The sequence below is a fragment of the Diospyros lotus genome, chromosome 7 (genome assembly GCF_014633365.1).
Source record: "Diospyros lotus cultivar Yz01 chromosome 7, ASM1463336v1, whole genome shotgun sequence".
Classification (NCBI taxonomy): domain Eukaryota; kingdom Viridiplantae; phylum Streptophyta; class Magnoliopsida; order Ericales; family Ebenaceae; genus Diospyros; species Diospyros lotus.
The window spans coordinates 31682056-31706184 of NC_068344.1; the positions used below are offsets into that span (position 1 = coordinate 31682056).

General features: G+C 36.3%; 2 protein-coding genes across 5 annotated transcripts in view; both read right to left on the reverse strand.

Moving 5' to 3' along the window:
* Nucleotides 1-7272: 7272 nt before the first annotated feature.
* LOC127806918 (leucine-rich repeat receptor-like protein kinase TDR) lies at nt 7273-11470 on the reverse strand. 2 transcript variants are annotated; one of them, XM_052344516.1, is made up of 2 exons: nt 8662-11470; nt 7273-8001 (listed from the first exon to the last, which is right to left on the reverse strand). In XM_052344516.1, the coding sequence occupies exons 1-2, from the start codon at nt 11234-11236 to the stop codon at nt 7655-7657; spliced, it is 2922 nt and encodes a 973-aa protein (XP_052200476.1). In that variant the 5' UTR covers nt 11237-11470; the 3' UTR covers nt 7273-7654. The 2 variants fall into 2 exon arrangements, with proteins under 2 accessions (XP_052200476.1, XP_052200477.1); XM_052344517.1 differs by having other exon boundaries at nt 7279-7962; nt 8662-11468.
* A 3116-nt stretch (nt 11471-14586) lies between these two features.
* Nucleotides 14587-24129, reverse strand: part of LOC127806429 (protein ENHANCED DISEASE RESISTANCE 2) — an 87005-nt gene continuing 77462 nt past the window's right edge. Inside the window, exons 18-23 of one of the 3 annotated variants that reach the window (XM_052343719.1) lie at nt 20301-20348; nt 19475-19618; nt 19290-19385; nt 17784-17885; nt 15664-15800; nt 14587-15029 (exon numbers count right to left, since the gene is read on the reverse strand). In XM_052343719.1, the coding sequence (XP_052199679.1) occupies nt 15708-15800; nt 17784-17885; nt 19290-19385; nt 19475-19618; nt 20301-20348 (483 nt within the window). In that variant the 3' untranslated portion in view covers nt 14587-15029; nt 15664-15707. The remainder of the gene's footprint in view (nt 15030-15663; nt 15801-17783; nt 17886-19289; nt 19386-19474; nt 19619-20300; nt 20349-24129) is intronic. The other 2 variants (XM_052343718.1, XM_052343720.1) reach the window with 2 other exon arrangements.

Sequence of the window (24129 nt, forward strand, 5' to 3'; positions counted from 1 at the left end):
ATAATTAGTACAAGATGCTGCATTATATTAATAGAAAGACTTCTATTGAAGAGTCCTCCTTGTCAAACAAAGTACATGGCACATTGTTTTAACCACACTTAACATGGCATTCAAGCTTATTCTTCCAGATGTCACTTCATGAGTTAATTGAATAATGTTTGGAAATTCTTTGTTTCATCTTTAGTTTGCCAGTATAATTACTTGGATTATGCAAAGATCTTTTGTTTAAGTATTCCGATCGCTTCTGAAACCTTTGAGATTATATAGGTGCCAACCTATCATTGTTGTCCTTTTCACAGAAGAGATAGTAGCAAATGAAGAGTAAAAAATTCTCATTCTTGGCAAATGGAAAGAGGAAAAAGCAGGAAATTGCAAATTCAATGTAATTGCATCATTCACTATATGACTTCAATTGCTTTATTACTGGTTAACTTGGGGCAGCAATGATACTTCACTTGCTCACTACACCATTTCCCTTTTTCTGTCCAAGTTGCATCATGCTGAATTGTGATAAAATCATATTTTCTGTTCTATTTCCATCTTGTGCAATCTCATGGATGCCTGGTTCCAGAATTTTTATATGTGCTACTGCAAAATTTATCTTCCTGCCCCAACATTACCTCTCCTATTGAGGTTCAGGTCTGATAATAATGTCCATTGAAATTCAGTTCTTGTAATTTAGCTTTAAAAATTTCCAGGACGTCCTCCTAGACATGTATGCAACAATATCCCTTTTCTTGAGATAGTTCCTAGTTTGAAAAGGATATTTACAAAGGAATCCGGGGTAGACACTGTGTGTGGTCCGGTTTTCGGAAGGTATGGTATATGGTTCAACATCTAATCATTGTCCTTGAGATGCTAGAAAGATAAGGTGTTACAAAATTCTTTGCCCCTCTAAGCTGCTTTTCCTGTCTGCCACAAGTCAAAAGTAGAAGAGCAAACTTATAAAAGACTATTTGTAAGTAGATTCCTCTGCTAAAAGACTGCACTGAGAAAAGTTCGTTGCCAACTCTATGGAAACTTGTACATATAATTTAAAAATTACATGAATGTTTTATGATTTTTCTTATGCCATTTATCATCTATGCAAGTCTATCAGGACCAGTCTTTAAGCATTTTACTGTAGAATAGACACTTCATTCTGCCACCAGTTCTAGTACCAAGAATAACTCTGCATGGTATTGATGTTAGAGGGACTTTATTGATAAACATTTTTTGTAATACTTCGCATCGAGTGATAGAAAGATTTGGGACAATTTACCCTGATGAGTCCATGTGAACTTCTTAGGGGGATCACCCATCCTTGAATTTTCCTAGATCAAGCACGCTTAACTTGAGAATTTCATGTCTATATTCAGCTCAAAAGGTATTCAGCTGATATTATTTCTTTCTTTACTTATTCTCGATATATATTACCATTCTCTGAGCTTTTGGTGTATTACACACATCGTGTCATCATCATGGGGCCCATAACTGTGTGTCACTTTTTAGCTCTCGCCCTTCAACGGTCAAGAGCTCCACCGCACTTATGAGCCCCTCAGTGGTTGCCCTATGGGCAACTGATGTGGGATGAACTCGGTGCATCCACACCATCCCCTCGCACAGGTGTGGTGGGGCTCTATCGGCCCCTCCCTTATCGGGGGTTGTAGGGACCATTAAGGGGAATTCTCACAGACGGCATCAAATGTTGACACACATTTTTGTAACACCCTATATCGAGCAATATAAAGGTTTGGGACAACTGCGGTTCATCATGGTGTGGATGTATCGGGTTCGTCCCACATCGGTTGTCTAAAGGGCAACTACTGAGGGGCTCATAAGTGCAGTGGGGCTCCTGGCCGTTGAAGGGCGAGAGCTAAAGAGTTAACTTGCAACTGTGGGCCCCATGATGATGACACGATATATGTAATACCCCCAAAGCCCAGAAAAATGGTAGTATATATCGAAGATAAGTAAGGAAAAAAACAACACCAACTAGATACCTTTTGGGCTGAATGCAAGTAAAGAACTACAGGGTTAAACGTGCTTGATTCGGGAAAATCCAAGAATGAATGACCCTTCCGGGAAGTTCGCGTAGGCCCATCAGGATAAGTTGTCCCAGTCTTTCTATTGCTCGACGTGGAGTGTTATAAAAATATGTGTCAACAAACTTAAAGATAAAAAAAAAAAAAAAAAAAACAGTAACACGAAGGCTTAATCCCATTAGGTGAGGTAGAATATATGAATTCTACTTTTAACAAAGGTAAAAGCAGCTGCAACATGAACTGAACTAACAGACAAGGCTAACCTATCCGCAACAACCATTTATTCAGGACAATTGTAACTTGAAAATGAATTATCAGAAATATTAGAATTATTGCGGCTTTACTATTCATTGCAGGAAAGATTAATAATATCTATTTCATTAGCTCATTTTCATAGATGGTGAAGAAGCTAAAGAGGTCAACTGTTTAATTCATCATCTTTGTCATGATTTTGAATTTGCCTGATGAATGGATGTTTGTGAACAATCATTGGCTAGATCATACATCTTGCAACAAAATGCACTGCAGCAGCTTCTATTCTAGCACCTCTTGTCACCTTCAACCAAAGAGCCACTTTTGGTCTCACATTTCAAAACCTATAATAATTTAATGAGAATTGCCACACTGTCCATGGAGTCAAAATATGGTGCGAGACCTGTTGACATTTCTTTCGTAGTAGAAGGGGAGTAAAGTGCCATCTTTTAAGCCGGTTGAGTGTAAAAGACATGGCAACTTGATTGCTTTATTTAAGGTAACATGGTATTGAATTTTACATTTGTAATTTATCTTGGTCATATAGGTCTAGAGTAGGTTGTATAGATTTTACATTTAAATAGTTGGTATAATTTTAAAGTGTTTGAGGTGGTCACAGGTATCACCACTTCAGTGTTGCCTCTTTGTAGATGAGCCCAAGGCAATGAACTGAATGGAGAGGTTCCCCATATCCATCCTCTGAAAATTCCATTGTTCTAGTGTAGTGAAAGACTAATAATGATGCTCTGTTATCTTACACCATTTTTTCTTGCTCAGTATTTGGTTTTTCCATGGTTATGGTTAGTTTCCATCTTAACGCCACGCCCCAATTTTGGAGGCTGTAATTGGCACTATCCTTAAAAAGTTAAAAACTCCAATAGAAAATAATAAGACTTACACTATACCATTATCATTTGTCATTTAAGCATTTCAGTTAATTACGAATATTGCCCACTGTCCCGAAATTCATCATTTAATTATAATATTCAAAATTAACTAAAACACAAAAGAAAGAAACATAAGCCTTCCCATGCATAAGTCCAGTGAAATGTGGTGAACGTGTTGTAGGCCGAATCGTGTCTAGGGTAATGCAATTAGAATCGTCTACCACGATTCTTACAGTCAGAGTCAATATCAATCTACAAATCTAAAATTGTTAAGGGGTAAATCTACCACTGACTCTTTAAAAAAAAAAAAAAAATCTACCACTAACTTAGTAAGGGATAAAGAACATTATAACGGGGGATACAGAATCAATGCATCTAAAGATAAATCATCATGTCATGTTATGTCAAATAGTAATTAAGACAATGTAGGAAATAACAAATAAACACGCACTCTTAGGAGTAAACAAGTTAGAACTATGAATTTCTATATTCAATTATCTTAAGGGCAGAATGACTCTCACCTACAAATTATACTTTGACGAAACCTTTCATGCCAACAAGGACGAACCAACTCTCACCCTTAAGTATACATGGTGCATCAATGGCTAACTTTTATTTTAGTTAGCAATATTGGATTCTAACTAGTTGCTCTATTTGAAATGAGTCTTTTCGAAACGATTTGGGGCTTCTCGAGAGGAGTATTTTCGAAAGGATCTAGGGCTTACCGAGATGAGTCTTTCTGAAAGGATTAGTGAAAGGATGGGTCTTGTGCTGGTACCTCTCTCGAAAAGGACGAAGTAGACCTTCAAAAAGAGTTTGGGACCTTTCTCGAAAATGATGAAGTAGGCCTTTAGAGAGAGTTTGGAACCTCTCTCGAAAAAGACGATAAAGGCTTTTGGAAAGAACTGCAAACAACCAATAGAAGGTTTGAAGGCTCGTGGGGGATTTTCATTCGCGAAAATCCTCTGATGCTTAAGTTAGCTATCGAGAGAAAACGTGTTACCAAAAGTAAACTAAAGTTTTAGAAAGAAAAGTTAGGGTGACAAATGATTACCAAAAGTCATTTTTTGAATACTGTAATTTGGTTTTTATAGGGCTTGAATCCCGAGAATTATCGTGATAACATGTGTCAATAAATCTGGGGGGACACGTGCTGATTGGTTATACTTTCTTTCGGAAAGAAAAACCTCATTTTCGAACAAAAGTTCTTTACAAAAAGATTCTTTGAAAAAGAATCATTGCCTTTTCGAAAAAACCTTCCTTACTATCTGAGGCTCTTCTCGATCTTGGGGGTACAACAATTTTAATAAAATACAATGATTAAGCTTACCAATTAAATTCTAGATTTTTGAAAATAAATTTGGGTTAGATTGAAATAAAATTAGGTTCGGCCCAAATTAGGTTTGTTTTACCTACTAAATTAAAATAGGAATTGGACAACCATTGGATTAGGCTAACCAAGGATAATATACAGGAAGTAAATAAACTAGCAATATCATAAGCTAATCCAATTAAATTGGGAATTAGATAAGCAGGAATATCATAAGCTAATATAAATATTATGTATTTAATTAGGAATTGGATAAAAATTGGAATTGGCTATCCCAATTACCCTTTATCAATTTGAGCATTAAATAAATCTGGATTGAATTAAATCTGAAATAAGATAACGATTGGAATTGAGTATCCCAATTATCCTTTATCAACTTGGGCATTAAATAAATCTGGATTGACTAGGAGCAAATCAGGTGCAGCCTATCCATGGATTGGATTAGGCTTGCACCAACCAACCAAACACCCTAAATTCATTTTAGGGTTTGGAAGATTGGCAGCCAAGCTGTGCGCGTGGGAGCGTGTGTTGGGGGAGGGATGTTGGCCGGCGGCGGCGGCTTCAGACAATTGCCGTCAAAGCCGCCCAGCCATGGTCGATTTCTGTTTGGGGCTTTGGCCAACAAGAATTACAGAAGAGGTTCCGCCGAAACAGAGTTTCTTTTTTCCTGGTAAAGATCCCTTCCAAAAAGTGTTTTGAATTTTGAGGCCTAGGCTTAAAACAAGTTGTTAATGTGCGTGTGTACGTATATTGGGAAGATATTACCAAGTCTGATTTAAAGAATATTTGTGTATATTGGAAAGATATTGTCAAGATTGGCTTATATTTGTAACTCTAAGCGATAGTTATTTTTATGATCTTTTAATAATATAAATAAATATTATAAATTATTTAAAATTTACCCTACATGCTTTTTTAGATACAAAATCACTAATTATTTATGTGTATTAGGAAGATATTACTAAGGCCGACTTAAAGAATATTTGTGTATATTAGGAAGATATTGTCGAGGACGGTTTAAAAAATATTTGTAGTTCTAGGCAAGAGTTATTTTTGTGGCTCTTTAATAATGTAAATAAATATTAAAAAGTATTTAAAATTTACATTGCTTGCTTTTTTAGATGCAAAATCACTAATTAAATTTTTTGTATTCAAGTTTAGAAAGTATTTTTTTTCAATTGACAATATAGACAAAAGAAAAAAAATCTAAAAACTTAAGAGTTTGAATAAAAAAAAAAATATAGAGAATCCACGGCCAGATCTTGTAAATTAGAAAATCACCGATTTACTTTTATTTTTTTTTAATGCCCATATCAGTACAGATTATTTAGATGAAATTTTCACCATCCAAAAAATCGTTTTATCAAATTGTCTTCCTAAAATAATGTCACTTATTGCATTTTTTTCCCGTTGCATTATTGATTTATACCTCACTATTTATTGTTTAAAATTGAAAAATAATCCGTGAACTTAGAGAGTTGGCGGGCCTCCTTGTGTGAATGATCCCTTGTTATTCATTGACTAACATTAGAAAATGATTCGTAAATTTGAAGAGTCGAAGCTTTTCTCATCTAAATGATACTTCAATATTCATTGTTTAATATTGAAAAATGTTTCATGGACTTGAGGAGTTGGAACCTCCTTGTCCAAATGGAACAACAAAATAAACAAACCATGAATTCAAACAAAAAAACTATCATGAAATTGAATTAGTAATTTTATATCTCAAAAAACAAAAAAAATAAATTTTAAATAATTAATAATTTTGGGGCCCTAGGCATAGGCCACTAAGCCGGGCCGGGATATTGCCTTATGTTTTCTTCTGTTCTTTTCCTCTCGTGAATGCAAAAAGTTTATGAGAAAGGGTTTTTGAATGTACCATTTGATGTAAATAGACTGCTTCAGATTCAATATATCACACGCAAAAAGAACGCACTAATAGTACACCTAAAAACAATTTGCTGTTACATGCAAACTGTACAAGTGTGAAAACCTGCTAGGAATGGGGTTCATGAAAGAAGTAGCAAATCAAAGTAAAGTAAGCATTCAGATCTTTTTGGCATGTGCTAGGACATTTTTCTGGGAGACAATATGATAAGGTGCCAGACAATCTAAATAAGTTCCACACATTAATCGCATAATTTTCCAGGAGATAACCTTCTCTCTTCCTTTGTTAATTAAGTACTTCAACTTTGATTGTGAAATTTGTTTAGAATAGCTGTATAATAAAATGATTGATTTGATCCTCTAATTTTACTTTTAAGTGCCGAATGGTTCACAATTTTCTCCAGACAAATTTGTCTGGCATGGTATGTTGTCAACTTGCTTTGGTTCATTATGTTTAAATATTCATTGATGATAGCTTCTATCAATTTCAGGTCCTGAACTATGTTGATTTATTTTCAGTTTTTATATGGAGTAGAAGACTTTTATGGCATTATTTTGGTTTGATTTTCTTGAAGCACAATCTTCTCCTGTCATTCTAAAGTGAATGATCAGTGCAGCTGAAGCTAAAGTTTTGCTATTCATCCTATTCTTGTATTCACATTGTGTTATGATGTTCTGAAAGTGCTTCACAAAATTACTCAGTGTTAAGCTTGCATTATGGCTCTATTGCATTAAACTTGAAATTCTTCTTCTAATGTTCACCGAGTGGGTCCTTACTTGTATGGTACTCAATATAGAATATTGATTCACAAGCAGAATCTGTAGTACTTTGCAGACATTTATGCTCTTTACTTGCACTTGTATTGCCTTTTTTGTCACTAGCGTCTGGTTACAGAAAAATCTCATTAAACCTATCTGGTAACGTGGAAGATGGACATCCTACATCTTCACACTTTCTGTGTATTTGTTCTGGGGCTTGTTAGATTTAAGATACCCAAAATAGCAATTACAGAGCCTTTTGGAGGGGCAGGGGTGAAATGGAGTAATAGCAGCAACCTACCAAATCCTGCCCCCCACCCCCAAAAAAGAGAACACAGTAAAAAAAAAATTTGTACATAAGATGCATGAAGAATACACAAAATTATAGCCTTCTATTTTACAGCATAGGAGTTCTAGTAATTGTGACAAACACGTTATCCACCAAATCAAATCCAAAAATTCACTCTTATCTGCTAAACTTCCTATGATATAAGCCCTGTAGCTCACAGATCCTGTTATTTTGTTTGTGGCTTCAGCCCTGACAGAAGCTTCAATATTTCTTCCATGGATGGCCTCTCACATGGCCTGCTTCTGGTGCAGAGCAAAGCAACTTCAATAACCAGCTTTATTTCCTCTCTGAGTGAATTGGAGGAACCAACTTCATTCTCATGGCTAATCTCTCGTAAAAGTGTCTCCATCGGTTTCCCATGAATGCTTCCTCCTTGATTTTTCAGCCTGCCATTTGTTAGAACTTCCAGAATTACCTCCCCAAAGTTGTAAATATCCAAGTAGAGTTCCTCTTTTATGGCACTATTGTATTCACCTGCAGAAATTTGTGAAAGAACTTCAGCTTTGCATGTTCCTGAAAAGGATTAGTGCAACAATTGAAGGAACTAGGCTGTGAAATAAACCTATGTAATTGTAAAAGAACTGTATTTTTCAGACAAGTGAAAAGGACAGACCAAGCTTATGCTTTACTTTAGAACTAGTACAAGTGCATTCCCATCAATGTAAGAATTGATTGATAAAGAAAATGACACACGATATTCTACTTTTCCAGGTAAAGGAAACAGCTCTACATTGGATCCAAAACTGTGAGTCGAAAGCTTAGAAAGTACGTCAACTGGATAGCTAAACATTCTGTCAACTAGAAAAACAAAGGAACTTTCCGCAACTATTTGTAAAGATGGTAACCTATGGAATGATAGAACACATTGTATTTATTAGAAAGCTGAAACATTATGCAGTCCAAAAAATTGATGCGACTTTGTATGCATGCAGGAAATATATTTGTAACAAAAAACATGTAGGCTGATAGGAAAAGAAAAAGGTACTATATGTTCCTGAAGTTCTGTAGTTTTAGAAATTATAGATCTCTATTATATACTCTTTCTAGAAAAACAATTAAAGGGCCATTTTTAAGCTTCATTTCAAAATTACTAAACACTTTTATTTGTGGATCTAATTTTTGCAACCTGCAATATTTGTGGATCTAATTTTAAGCTTCATTATAGATTACTACCTGTTTCAGTCCTGCAAGTTGCTGCTGGAAATGAATGGTGGTTCCACTTTGCCAGAAATTTAAGCCCATATTCAGCCAAATGGGGTTCCACGTTTTCGTCAAACACAATGTTACTAGCCCTCAAATCTCCATGGGGAATCACAGGATAACAATCGTGATGGAGGAAGCAAAGTCCCCTTGCAATGCCGATCACAATTTTGACCTTGGCTATCCAATCTCTCTTCATTTTTATCTTCTCGGCTAGATTACTTTCAGGCAAGTAATCATACAAAAGATAACCCAGATGATTGTTATAGCAAAATCCAAGCAGTCTGGTCAAGTTCTTATGTCTTGCATTGCCCAGCCGTGTTATGAATTCTAGCATTGCCTTCATATTTTTGGCATCCACCTCAATCTTCTTGACTGAAACTGTTATTCCTGTGGGCAGGACTGCTTTGCAGAATGAACCTGACAATGGCGGCATCGTCTCTATAACTTCTGTGGAATTGAAGCTCCTCAAAATATCATTTGCAGTGAACCGAGGAAGTCCAATAAATGAGACCATTCTCCACTGGCCTTCACTTCCTCTCCGGAAGTAAAATACACCAATGATTGAAACTGTGACGCATAGAACCACCACTGAACACAGTATAAGAACCCAAGCAAACTTCTGTGTCCTCCTGATTCCCAATTGGAGTCCATTTGGAATTTTTGTTGTACCAGGACAAGGTTGCAGGGGTGCTCCACATAGCTCTGGATTTCCGACAAAAGCACTGCTCCCCATCGATCTAAATTTCTTTTCTGGTGGAATGGAACCGGAGATATGATTGAATGATACGTTCAGAATCATCAGTCTTGAAGAATTGGCAAACGTTGTGGGTATTGGACCACTGAAATTATTATGTGAAAAATCTAATTCAGAGAGAGCAGGAAGAGTAGCCAGCTCCTCAGGTAAGTGACCAGTGAAATTATTGTTGGCCAAGTCCATCTTCTCAATAACCTGGCAGTTGGAGACACTTCCTGGAACGGGTCCTGACAACATGTTTGTCCTTAATTCAACTACAGAGAGTGATTTGCAGGATTCGAATGGAGGAAGATTTCCAGTAATGCTACAAGAGGATGCTGAGAAGTTCTGAAGCTGTGGCAAAGACCATGTCTGTGTTGGGACTATACCTCCAAGCTCAGGATTATTAGACACATTAAAGTACTGAAGCTTGGGAGCTTGGGAAATATCAGTGGGAATTCCTCCTGTGAACCTATTTCTAGACAGATCAACATATGCCATATCAGGAAGTCCACTGAATCTCAGAGGGATCTCACCTGAGAAAGAATTATTTTCTATTCGTAGGCGAACGAGAGATGAACAATTGGTGAGAGATGGAGATAGTCCACCAGAAAAATTATTTGAAAAGAGGATCAACTTCAACAAGACCCCTCCTGAACATATATCTGGTGGAATTCTCCCAATGAAATTATTTGTTGAAACATCCACCCATTTCAGCTTTGAATACCTGCCCAAGCTTTGTGGAAGTGGCCCATGAAAGAAATTGTTCCATATGAAGAGAGAATCAAGTGATGGAAGCTGTGCAATACCTTCAGGAACAGTGCCATTCATGTTATTGTACATCAGGCTGAGCAGCCTAAGATTCTTCAAGTCTGCAAAGCTCTCAGGAATGGGCCCAGAAAGCTGGTTATCAGAAAGGTCCAGGCTTCTGAGGGGCATGATTTTTGAGAGCTCCCATGGAATCAATCCAGTGAGTTGGTTTCTGAACAGAAAAAGTGACTGAAGGTTGGTGAGATTGCTGAGCTGCTTTGGTATTGAACCAGAGAGGTTTGCGCCGGCAATATCAAGATACTCAAGCTGGCTCATGTTACCCAGTTGCCAGGGAATGCTTCCTTGGTAACTGTTATAACCAATCTCCATATGGGTCACTGTTTTGAGCTGCCCCAGCTCTGGTGGTATGCTGCCACTGAGAAAATTGCCTGCCAAGTGAATGAATTCAAGGCTCTTGAATGAGCCATACTCTGATGCGATTGGTCCACTGAAGTAACTCCCAGCAAGATTGAGTACTTTAAGGAATTGAAGCTGCGAAACTTCGGCTGGTAAGAGGCCTGAGAAGCTGTTGCTGAAGGCATCAAAGACAACCAGATGGTGGAGATTGGAGACACCAACGGGGAAGTGGCCTGAGAAATTGTTTCTGCTGATGTCCAAGCTTCTTAGATTGTTGAGATTGAAAATCCCAGTAGGGAGTTGTTCTGAGAAAGAATTGAAACTGAAGTTGAGATCAACAAGGTCTGTGAAGAGGCTGAATTGCTTTCCTGACATTACACCTCCAAGATCCTTCATGGACAGGTTCAAGCCAATGACTTTGGTAGAGTTCTTGTCACATGTGACACCAGACCAAGAACAAGCATAGATTTTTCCAGCTGGCTTCAGCCCAGAAGGCACAAACCAGTCACTCAAACTGTCGGAATAATCTGTGAGCTCAGATTTCAAGCTCAAAAGTGCCTCTGAGACGGGATCAACTGCCAGAACTGCAGCCATGAACATCAAAGCAAGAAGAAGGTGGAAGCATGAGGGTCTCGAGATCTCCATTGGAACTCACAAATCAAGAAAGAAAGAGCGGGACAGTGTCTATAACAAGTGGAAGAGAAACTGTTGTCGGGTTAATAATATGTTTATTGTGTGCTTTCGTTGGGTTCGGAAGTGCATGGGGAATAGAGAAAGATTTCAAAAAAGGAGGGAATTATGTATAGTGATTAGTTGATAGGTGAATATCGATGGGTTGCTTTTAGGAACAAGAGGGGACCATTGGAGTGTTTGTTTATTTAAGATGGTGTTTGCCATTAGGGATTAAAGGTATTCTTATATTGTGGGCATCTTTGCTTTCTTTCTCCAAAGGGCTCACTTCAATTAAGTTTTTTGTACCGACTAATTTGGTTGGATTTCAAGTACTGTGGTGTTGAATCACCAGCCACCATCTCATTTAAAATTTATCTATTATTTTGTTAAGGTGCCTTTAAATATACTTAAAATAATTTAAAGTATTGAATTAATCATTGAGATTTGAACATAAAATTTATTTTTTTAACAAAAAAGAAGAAAAGAGTCTCAAAGTTTCATTAGTGGTAAAAAGCTAATAGTCCCTTTTTCGTTTAAAATTTAAATTTATCTTAAACGAGTTCATATACAGATTTTAATGCATTTGTAAAAAAATAGAAAAATAAAGAAAAGAGGAGAGAGAATAATTTAAAGCAAGGAAGAGAGATGGTTGTTGATGAAGAGAGTAAAATAATCGATACTTTCTAAACATAAGAATAAAATAAATTTGCCAGTGCACAAATTTCTACAAGAGAAGCAAGTATAATTTTTAAAAATCAAAGGGCCTCTTATAATTTGTCTTGGGAGTGTAATTTACGCATATTATATATACATATAATTATATAAATTCTCAAACTCGTGGGGCCTGCTCCTTAATCATCACAAATCCATGCCATAAATAAAGGTGCTTTGCTTTGCCTTTTTTCTGCTATGGGATTGGGAATGGACCAGTCAAAGTAGACGTTGATGGTGGATTATAGCCCCTGAAAATAGGGTTAATGATGTTGGAACAGTCATTACAAATAATTAGACACTTGATGTGACATTATACATGCTTTTGTGAATGGAATCCACCTAATACCGTGGCTTCAAGTTCAATCTCTCGTCTTTATGGGTGCTTATAATTTCAGGGCTTTAGTTTAGATTGTTGGGTCATTTAAGGATGAAAAATTGGAAAGTGATGGCATCCATGCACTTCTTTCATCATGCCATTTGTGGGCAAACTTTGCTGCCGACTAATGACCATCAGTGCAATTTTGTTCTTGTTCATCCCTTTTTAAGAGGTGAACTTAACTCATTAGTGTAAGGTTAAAAAAAACATTTTAGGGTGAGTTTTTCTCTTTAAGAAATTTATTTTTTATTTTTTGTTCTTTTCTTTTTTTTTTTCTTTTACAACAACTCTTTCTCACTGCTATCGCCTCGCCTTTCACTGCCTTTTCATAATAAGAGATAATGTAGCGATAATCAACACACAAGGGGTGAGGTGACAATAACGTAAGTCAAGGACAAAGACTAAAGACACAATCGAACAAACGGTACGAAGAGAGAGAGAGAAAGGGATAGGGGGCAAGTATTCAAAATATTAAAGATATAAGTGTGCATTTTTTCTATTTTTTTAACAAAAGAATGGCTAAGATTACGTTCACCCCGTTAAGGGGGGTAAAATGACCATTTGTTTATAAAATAAAACCCATAAGACCCTGACAAAATAAGAAGCCTTCGAGGGGGTTGTGTGGAAATGTGAGGTGGTTGTGTTGTGTACAAAATAAGAAGTCTCCTGCAAACATTGAAGTCTCTGAGGTTGTTGTGGAAATGTGATGCTGCCTTTGGGCAGCCTGCTGTGATGCAAGTAAGCTGCCGGGCCAGTGTGAAGACAAATGATAGATGAGCATTGGCATCTTTAATTAATATGTCAGTAGCAGTGAGTGTAGTGCAGGGCATGTAAGGACAGAATTGTGATAAATTCATTCATCTTTTTCTTGTTTGCTTTTATCATATAATAGCCTTAAAAGCCTTTTGTATTCTCCAAGCCTCTGCTGCTGGATGTAAAAGTTCACCCACCAATGTTGCCTCCTCCCCATCACATGCAGTGATGGGGACCTCTTGGCTTCTGACTTATCCATCTCTAATTCACCATCCATCAATTGTACTTTCAGGAAAATTTTTAACAGAAGAAATGTTATTAGAATGATGCGAAATCATTTTCAAAAACTATAAGCCATCAAATGAGTTATTTTCTCCCATTAAATAGATAAAGAAGTCACGTGATGCTGTTTATTACCATGATAAATTGATTGGATATATGTCTAAATTTTAGTCAGTTAGTTCACAAACTTCTTAAATTTTAAAATTCGTCCTATTAATCTCTAAATTTTTCAAAATTAATAATAATGAGCTCACAAAATACCAATATTTAAGAGTTGTTGCCGCTAATTCATCTTTTTAAGTTGGGTTCCAAACATTATTTAGACTTGAATTAATTTCTTGGCTTGACATAATGACCCATATTTGATAACCTATGTGAACAAAATTTTCATATGAAAATAAAGTCATAGTGTGACATACAATTACAGAATGTTGTTGCAGCATGATTCTAGTGTCATTTTTTGCACCAACATGTTGTAAGAACATTATTTCCTATAAATTTAGATTGATTTTAATTAGCTCTACCTAATTCATACCACTAGCAACTTTTTATGCATGCAGCCTCTTAAGGGCATCCCTATTGATTTTAATTTTTTGAATTAGTTTAAATGTTCTTGTTCTTAAGAAGAAAAAAAGAACAGAACAGAAAAGAAAAAGAGCTCATTCCAAAAACTTGGTATTTACGTGTTGCTTTCATTTCATTCTCTATTTACTGGCTTAATTTTCTTCATTAACTTTTCATAATGTGTATCTTCACAATTAATTTTAAATATTAAATTATATGTACATATGCATATATATATATATATGTATGCAAATGGAGATCCATTGTGTTAAAGTTCGATCGCTAGCCTATGAAACAACAAATAGATTTATCAAACTAAAATTTTGTGATTTTGCTTTCATACTTATGAAAATACAACAAAAATCAAATAATAAATATAGTTTTATTTTTCAACGAAGCAAATTTAAAAACTTGAACTGAACTAAAACATAAAAACTGACAACAAAATCACACGGGTACTGAAATCAAATTAGCATGAAATAAAGTGAAAAATAAGGCCCATAAAAGCTTTCCCAAAACAGATTTGGAAAAGACACAAGCCCACCGTGGGGCTGAAAACACGTCTTTTTAGGAGAAGAAAAGGATTCAACTTGGATTAGATTGCCACTCACAGTCAAAAAGAGTAGGAGCTATGTTTCATATCTTAACTACTTATGAAATACCCATTTTCAGAAATCAATAACAAATTACATATCCAAAGACAATTCCCACTCCATGGGGAATCCTAGTAGATGATTTACGACCCATAGCCCTTAAATATCAAAGCCCCTAGTGTAGAATGAAGGGTAATTTTGACATTCTAAAAGCACAAAATGTAGTAGAAGGGTGGATCATCGCTTGTGGACTCAGCTTTCAAGAGGGTCTAAATTACATGGATGAAAATAAACAATCATAAAGCAACTATCAATCAATCTGTAGCAGGGCTAAAGACGAAAACAGTGGCGGAGCTAGTAAAAAGTGATTGGAGAAAGGGACAAGTCCTCCATTTTAATTTCTTCTCCAGGAAGCTCTTCACTTGTTCCGTATGGACCCAGGTTTAAACGACCTTGAAAATTCATTCTACAGAGAGAACAGAAACTAAAAATATGTGAGCTATTACTAAGCAAAACAAAACCAGAAGAATCCATTCATAATTGAACCACAGCTACATAGAACATTGTTCAAGTCTATTTTAATCAACGTCTTACGCCACATGAATACACAGTGAGTTTTTTAGCCGGATTGATACTATCTAATTGAGCTGTTTTAAATTTTTAAATTCAATTTGAAACGTGAATGCGAATTTTCAAAACTGGTCTTGTAAGTAATCTAGAAATACTTCGTAGATGTGAAAAAAAACTAAATGTACGAGGCTCCATGCTATGCAAGGGTAGATGGAGGGTCGTTTTTCTACAACTTTTCCCTTGTTTTATGCAAAGAGACTATTTTCACAAATCAAATTTGTAATCCTTTAGTTGCAAAAGAGCAACTTTACCATTGCAACTAACGGTTGTCCCCTCTAATTTTGTGGATGTAGGAATTTAGATCCAAAAATTATGTGGAATCATAACTAAAAGAATAAAGGGGGAAACAGAATCATGCCAGGTTAAAGATAAGTAGAGAAAGTATCCATAAGAAATAACTTTCAACATAAGATGCAGATTATATAACAATAGTATGCACCACAATCTGGAAATTTATAGAATGCTTCCAGTTGTAATAAAGCCATTACCCATGCAAACATGATGGTCAAAGCTTTCTGATGCATCAAATATCTCAAGGCTCAAGAGGTACAGCAGAGTCCAGCTTCACACGATTCAGACGAACAGTTCCAAGAATGTATTCAGGAAGTTCAGCCTCTTCTTTGGCCTACAAATGTTGATGTCAATATTTTAGCTATGCATGCCTGATATCCAAGATCATAAAACAATTGAAATCAAGAAAGTCGCAGATCTTGTCTCTACAAAATAACAGACAACATAAAAGAGACGAGCAAAAAAGGTATCCCTGGATATTTCTAAAGAAAAAAAAAAAAAACATAAAAACTCCTGAACTATTTGACATAAGGTTTGCAAGTTAACTATTTCAAGTACACTGCTATTCCAGATTGAAGGTGTCAGATCCTAAGAGATCTGGCAATTGATCCACAACTGATCTCTACCGGTAGGGCAGAGATCAAGGAGTCGAGAGAATTTTCCAGAGAAAGAGAGAATGAGGGAGGGAAATAAAGAGAGGGAGAGAGAGAGAGAGAGAGAAGGAATTCAGAAGAAATTTCATTAAGCTTCCAGATGCCTCCATTAGTTGGATCGGCACCATTTTATACCCTTCCCAATTACATGGACTTCCTGCCCAAAAGTGTAACCGCCTACGTACAACATGTCATTGCTACACCCGAATACAACCTCTCACAGCACTAACTTTATTTATCACTACTATAATTGGTAATTACATGACAGAAGGCTAAGTAATGTACCTATTTCTAAAAATATGAAGTGAAAACTTCAACATTCTTCCAAGAATCATGTTGAGATTGCTTGGTCTGATCAAGACCCCTAGGGAGGAATTCCCAGATCTTTCAGACATCGCTAGTGACAGATATTTCTGTTGGGATGATAGCCTTGCCATTTTCTTCAAGAGAGTTTGGATTCAATCCAGAAGGAATGACAAGACTAGGCGGTTAATTCTGAGGCTGTTATTCTTGAAGTGCGTTGTGGCCATTCAGTTGGCAGGCATAGGTTGGATTTGTGTGCGTGTGTACAGGGTGAGAGTGCTTCTCCTCTGAAAATAAAGGTTACTCCAAGGGCGGGTTCTTTTGCATGGTCATGGCAGCAATGAGAGAAAGGTATCCTCACCATTGGAAGTAAGAAAAAGGAAAAGCTAGTGTTGTGGATTGGTCCTACATGTGCTAATATTCCATGGTGTCAGTTAATTATCTTTCTTCGTTGCCATGGACCCTTGTCCTTGTTTGGATTTGAGGAGATCATGCCAACTAGAGTTGCAGCTATCTAAAGATGATTGGGTTGCAGTTTTCCTACACATAGAGATGGAAGGATTTGTAGTGTTACCCCTTTGGGCTTACAGGCTAGGGTAGGGAAGAAAGTTGCATCAGTAACCATTGAGTCATCCTGGTAAATCATGCTTGGTAAAATATGATCTTCTGCAGAAGAAGGAACACATTTAACTCCAATCTCACAAGTGCATTATCACCCCAAAATTCATTAACTAAGGAAAAAGTTTAAAAAGACTGACAAGGGACCCCAAGACCATTTTTTTTCAAGAACAAACTCCTTAAAGTGCACCAGAACTAAGACACTAAAAACCTCACATGATAAGGTAGGATTTAATCCTTAAATTGATGAAATTGGGTTGAATTCAAAAGGCAACACCAGACACTTCATCAAGATTCGGATTAGCATAAACTGATCTAAAGTAATTTTCTCTAGCTTATTTAGGAATACACCTGCAGTAAATAAAACAATAAAGGGGCAGCATAATAATCTAATATACGAGGAAAAGGGTTAAATAAGCTGAAAATTTCAGGATGCTCCCCTTCTCAATCTGTCCTTTCAAGTTGATTTCTTTTTTAATTTATTTTTTCTCTAGATATTTGTTATCACAAAATCCAGCACACCGATTATACCCTCACTAAAGCATCTTAAATCCTATTGCCCAAATCAAATTTGGAACTAGTTCAACATAAAAGAGCCATTGCAGAAAGTTTTTGACTTCAATACGATGAGATGACTAATGTTCAAAGCTAAGACACAGCAAACTGAAGATCAACAGTGCCTCAAATTTGCACATCATAAGGAGAATAGTGATTCAAATAAAATTGAATTGACAATCACAGACCTCAACTAGAATTGCAAGATCAACAACAATGCTCGTCACATATCCAAGGACAAGACTGATAACACTCCTTGCAACTGATGATGAGCCAATATCTACATCAATCTGCAGAGTAGAGGTTTCTGAGAATATAATTTTAAGTAGATGGTGGAAAAAAAAAAAAAAAAGTGTCAAATAACCAACGGTAATCAGAAACCATTGTTTTCTTTTTCTTTTTAAAAAAATAATGCATAGAATATCAGCTAAACCTGAAAAGGTTACAGCGTTACCTCAATGTCAATTGATCAAATTAAGAGAGAGATAACTCCTTATCAACAATTTTAAAATGATCGGGAAGAAGTGACTCTAGTATATGACAAAAAATCACCACACCATGTAGTTAAGAGATGTTTCGATGTCTATGAAGCTAGTTTAGCAAAATCAACAAAGAGAATGAGGATCTGACCAACACTAAACTTAATCTAAAATGAAACTACCACAGAAGTAGTTGAAATCTGTTAAATGACAAAAGCTGCATTGGCAATTTGAAGCAAGGGATCCAGACTCCATAATTGCTGCTAGCTAACATTTATGCAGAAAACCAATCAAACTAACATTGAACAGAGCTATGCATTCCAATAGATAAAATGGACCAGTAGAATGCAATCCATAAAAATTTTGCACCATGTTTTAGTCTCAAGAGGAATATGCTCATTGGCTTCCCAACTAGCATCAACACAAATGGAAATAATGGGTTAACAGTTCCAAGATTTCCAGGATGCGTTTTTCTACCACCTCAGGGTATCTAGGCTTTCATACATTACATCAGATATACAGAAAAACAGTGTTACGACCCTAGGATTTGCCTAGGGTCTAGGAAGGAATTTGGTAAGAATTAGAGGTTGATAGGGCAAAAAGGGAGGGAAGAACAAAACAGACAGAACTGAGGAAGAAGAGAGAAAGACGGGAGAGAGAACTAGGAGAATTGAGAGAGGGAAAATGAGAGAATTCAAATCATTCATTAAGCTTACTTCCTCTAACTACTCAAGCCTATTTATAGGCTTACAATTGAAAATGCCAACAACAACAACAGAAAATGCAACTAATAAGGAAAACACTTGACATGTATTACTAATATATCCTTGGGGTCGTGACAAACAGTTACGATGATAACACTGACAAACAGTACTTTCTGACTCTCAGAGTCAAACACCAACTACAAGAGAACTGTTGATCTAAATGCCGGTATAAAAGTGGGTAAGACGAAGAAATGGGAGAAAAAAACAAGATGAAACAAATGGAGAGGAAGAAAGAGGGACAAGAGAGCCAGAACAGTCTGCAGCCAGTTCTCCCTTCTATTTAATCTTCTAAGTTAAAGATGCATTACAAAAGTCAGTATTTGACTTGATAGGATTTCTGTATTAGATGTAAATGATAATTTTTGTAAAATAAGTCTCTTCATAAAGGACAACAAAATTTTCATCTTTCTCAGAAGGGCAATCAAACTTCAAGAATGCTTGATTCAGTTACCTCCAGGAAATTGTCTTGTCTTAGGTATTTGCAGGAAACTGCTTTACCTAATAAACAAGCTTTTGTGCCAACTGCACGCTTCACCATCCAATATCCCTGTCAAAACCCATTTCTTACTTAAAATGTCATGACGAATTATGCTGGTGAAACTAAACATGGTCTTGAAGCTGGCAGATAGTCCATACCTCAACAATTCTCGGGATTAGTTTAAATCTAGAATCGCGAAACATGTCAGTTCCATCAACAAATTTACTGAGAAGAGACTTGTTATTTATAGGCCTATCAGCAGCATAATATAAAACCAAGCTGTAGTTAGGTCTTGCTGGAACCTGAAACAATGAAAGCCCCATAATTTCTACCTGAAATGTATATTTAAACTTTGTAGCATTGGAAAAAATAGACAATGCAAATGACAAAAGGTCACAAATAGTAGTATTGAGGATACCTGAGCTTATAAAATATCCCAGAGTTCAACAAGAAATTTTAGTTCTTCAAAACATTAATACATGCCTTCAAACTTTTGCATATGAAGTATAGCTGATGGTTCCTTTTCCTTTTTCTTTAGGGATGCTATGGACCAAATTTCTAGTTATAACCATCTTTCATTTGGCTCTAAATCAGGCATACTCATGCTCTCCAACCACGTTATAAAATAATCCCATAGATGAGATATCATTAACTTACTGTACAGTCAAGATTTTTTCCACTTTCTGACATAAAAAGAATATTTGAGAGCAGCAATTCTTTTGGTTTTTAGTCTTAAATTTGTAATTTTATTTTATCTTTTGAAACAACAACAACGATTATCACAAGCCTCAATCCCACAAGGTGCAGGAGCTAATTTTTTCTTTGAAAACTGTGTAAAATTTTACAAGGATGTGAATACCCAGTTATCACTAAAAAATCTGGGTTAACTACATACTTTATACAACAGAAATAGTTTGGGGAACATGGAGGGCATAAAAAATAAATAAATAAATAACAGATTACAGAAGAAGTTGGTATCCATACCTCAAGATTAACAATGAGAATGAATGGGAGTTTTTTCCCAGCTTCTGACTGGAATTGAAGAAACACCAATTAGATATAAAAAACAACCTTCCAAAATATTAAATGGAGGATCTTAAAAATTCAAATAATCTAAAGGAAGAACATGATTATCCAAATCTGATTAAAAGCATTTGCCATGACAATAGGAAACTTGTGTGCATACTTTCAAGAATTTCCATTAGGTGCAAATCTTAAAATTTAGTGCTCAAGAACATGACAATACAAAGCTAAGTAGAATTGGAAAATATTAATCACAGATACACCAAAATGTTAGCTAACAACAGTGCCCTATCAGATAGGGAACCAATATTACATTACCTAGGACCTCCAGATCCAGACTGAACCTTGAACAAATTCATCTAACTCAAATGGCCAGCATGACAGTTAATGCAAGAAAGCTGGAGCGTGGGTTCTTTCTCTTCACTTACACTTATACATGGGACAATAATGTCATAGAATGATGCCACAAAAATGGACAGCGAGGTACATTTCCAACATGACCTGTGTGGTCATTGATGATGATTTGTTCAAGTTGGACCTATTTTAAAATTACTTATTTCCTGAGTTCCCCAAGGATATTAGATGGCTAATAAATGTCCTTTTACTAGCGACTACATTATTTTTGAAGGGAACTTAATATTAAATTTAGGTATATTTTTAAATTTATGGCGTATGCGACCATGTAAATGAAATAGAGCTACTTTTGTAAGTTGATTGACATTTAAAAAGTAAGACTCAAATATAATTACTGTTTTTAATACTTCCAGTGGTTTAGAGAAATTATTTTTCTGGACATAGCTTATAAAAATAGATAAAGATATATTTTTTGGTTTGTCTTTGCAACATCCATATTTGGATTCTTTCCAAATGTCTACATCTCTCATCCATTACAGAAAATAAATATGATCCTATACATAGCCATACCATACTGCATCTAAGAGAGTTTCTTCGTTGAAGTTCTTTTTCAATGTCTTAAAAATTCTAAGCCGTTAGTGAATCTTGAGGTACTGAAATTTTCAATTGAAACAAGGCTGTTTTAATCAAAAAGTAGCAGAATGAAAGATTATATTATTTAAATAGATAGCATAAACACTTTGCCTGTGGATTAGTAACCCCCTCAACACTTCTGGTAGCTCAGATGAAAGAGGGCTGGGTAAAGCAGCCAACACTCAGCATAAAAATCATCAAATCTTTTAACATGAATTCTGAACTCAAGGCAATTTAGAATATCCATGTAAAACCCCATCTGGTGGGATTAAGGCTTGATGCATTGTTGCTGCTGAATTCGAGATCCCTAACCAGTTTTGTCTGCTGAATTCGAGATCCCTAACCAGTTTTGTGTCAATCTCCACCAAACATGAAAAGTTTCAGTTGGTACAAAAGGAATAAAGCAAATCGTAGATCCCGGGACCCAGGAAACAAGAGAGTAGTGCACAAGTAGATTAGATAAAATACAGTGAAGCTAGAAATAGCTGTTACCTGAAAGGTTAACTAAAATTACATCCCCATTAAGGGTAAAGCTTCAATTCCAAGGGTTTGTTCTGTACAACCTACTTGTCTAACAAAACAACAGTGGGAAAAAGATGGTCTGAAAGTCCCAACTAAAACATTAGGGAAAAAAAAAAATTGCAAGAGCTTTTAGAAAATATGCAGCGTCTTGTTCCTTATTTCCTAGGACTTAGACCCCCATCCAACAACATATCCCGTGAAGTGGGATTGGCTACATGGATCCTAGCTCATCAACCATCTCTATCTATAGCCATATCTTCTTGTTCCTTTATTTCCTAGGACTTGGACCCCCATCCAACAACATATCCCACCAAGTGGGATTGGGTACATGGATTCTAACTCATCAACCATCTCTATCTATAGCCATTATAATGCATAGTTGAATCAGAGAACTTGATTGAGGTTTAGCCTCTTCATTTAGATTTCATAGTAGGAATGTATAATAATTTTCTCTTAAAAATAAGGACTAATTGACAACCTAATTGACAACTCATTGATAGCTATGACAACTAATTACATTTATTCCAACACTCCCCCTCAAGCTAGAGCATATAGATCATATGCACCAAACTTGTTACAAATAAAACCAATACGAGGACCCCGAAGAGACTTAGTGAAGATGTCTGCTAGTTGATCGACTGAATTGACAAAGCTAGTGGCAATACATCTGGATAAAACATTTTCTCTGATGAAATGACAATCAATTTCTATGTGTTTGATCTTCTCATGAAAAACAGGATTAGAGGCTATATGCAAGATGGCTTGATTATTGCAAATTAATTTCATTTGTGTCACCTTGCCATATTTTAATTCTTGAAACAATTGTTTCAACCATATAAGTTCACATGTAGCCAAGGCCATAGTACGGTATTCTATTTCAGCACTAGACCTAGCAACCACATCCTACTTCTTACTCTTCCAAGACACCAAGTTGCCACCAATTAGAATACAATATCCAGAAGTAGAGTGTCTATCTGAAGGAGATCTTGCCCAATCAACATCAAAATACTCAATGACCTAGGTATGACCCTTATCTTCATATAACAATCCCTAACCTAGTGCGCATTTGATAAATCTGAGAATGCGAATGGCAACATCCCAATGACTATCACATGGAGACTGCAGAAACTGACTAACTACACTAACAACAAAAGAGAAGTTTGGTTAAGTGATAGTGAGGTAGTTTAGCTTTCCGACAAGTCGGTGATATCTACTAAGGTTAGATAATAGCTCCCCCTATCCTGGTAAAAGCTTGATATTTGGGTCTATGAGAGTATCAAACAGTCTATAGTCAAGCAAACCAGCCTCCTCAAGAATTTCTAAGGCATATTTCCTTTGTGAAATAACTATGCCGCTTTCAACGCTAAGAAAATATTTTAACTTACCCAAATCTTTAGTCTGAAAACGGTTGAAAAGATGTGTCTTTAGTTGAAGAATACCATCCTGATCACTTCCAGTGATGACAATATCGTCCACATAAACCACTAGATAAATGTGTTGACCATTTGATGAGTGGTGATAAAAAACAAAGTGATCGGCCTCACTACGATTCATACCAAATTCCTGAAAAACTGTACTAACTTGTCCAAACCAACCTCATAGAGATGATTTCAACCCATAAAGAGAGTGGCGAAGTTTGCAAACTAATCCAGACTGCCCTTGAGCAACAAAGCCAGGCGTTTGCTGCATATAAGACTTTCTCTTGAAGATCCCCATGAAGAAAAGCATTCTTAATATCTAGCTGATAGAGAGGCCAATGATTTATAGCAACAATGGATAAAAACAAGCGCACTGAGGCAATCTTAGCCATCAAAGAAAAAGTGTCAAAGTAATCTAGTCTACAAATTTGAGTGTAACCTTTGGCAACCAGATGTGCCTTAAGGCGATCAACCTTTCCATTTGAACCAACCTTCACGGTATAGAGCCAGCGACAACCAACAGTAGATTTACCAAGAGAAAGAGAAACCAAGTCCCAAGTGCCACTAGAATGTAGAGCATCCATCTCATCAACCATGGCCTGGCGCCACCCTAGGTCTGAAAGTGTCTCACTGGTAGTTTTAGGGACAGTAATAGAAGATAAAATGGACACAAAAGCATAATAGGGTGAAGCCAAGCGATGATATCTAAGGAAGGTGTAGATGGGGTGGGGGTTGCGAGTAAAATGCATACCTTTTCGAGTGGCAATGAGCTCAGGAGAAGGTTCAACAACTGGCTCAAAAGGAACTGGCTGGGCCAAGGTAGGTGAGGATGTCGGAGCACAAGGTGAGTAAGCAGGTTCTTT

Bases quoted from the DNA above. Each gene is read 5' to 3' on its own strand.
- LOC127806918 (XM_052344516.1), bottom strand. From the start codon at position 11,236: ATGGAGATCTCGAGACCCTCATGCTTCCACCTTCTTCTTGCTTTGATG. The intron at 8,002-8,661 runs GTAGTAATCTAT...AATCCTTTTCAG, and splicing joins AACTTGCAGGACTGAAACAG to GAACATGCAAAGCTGAAGTT.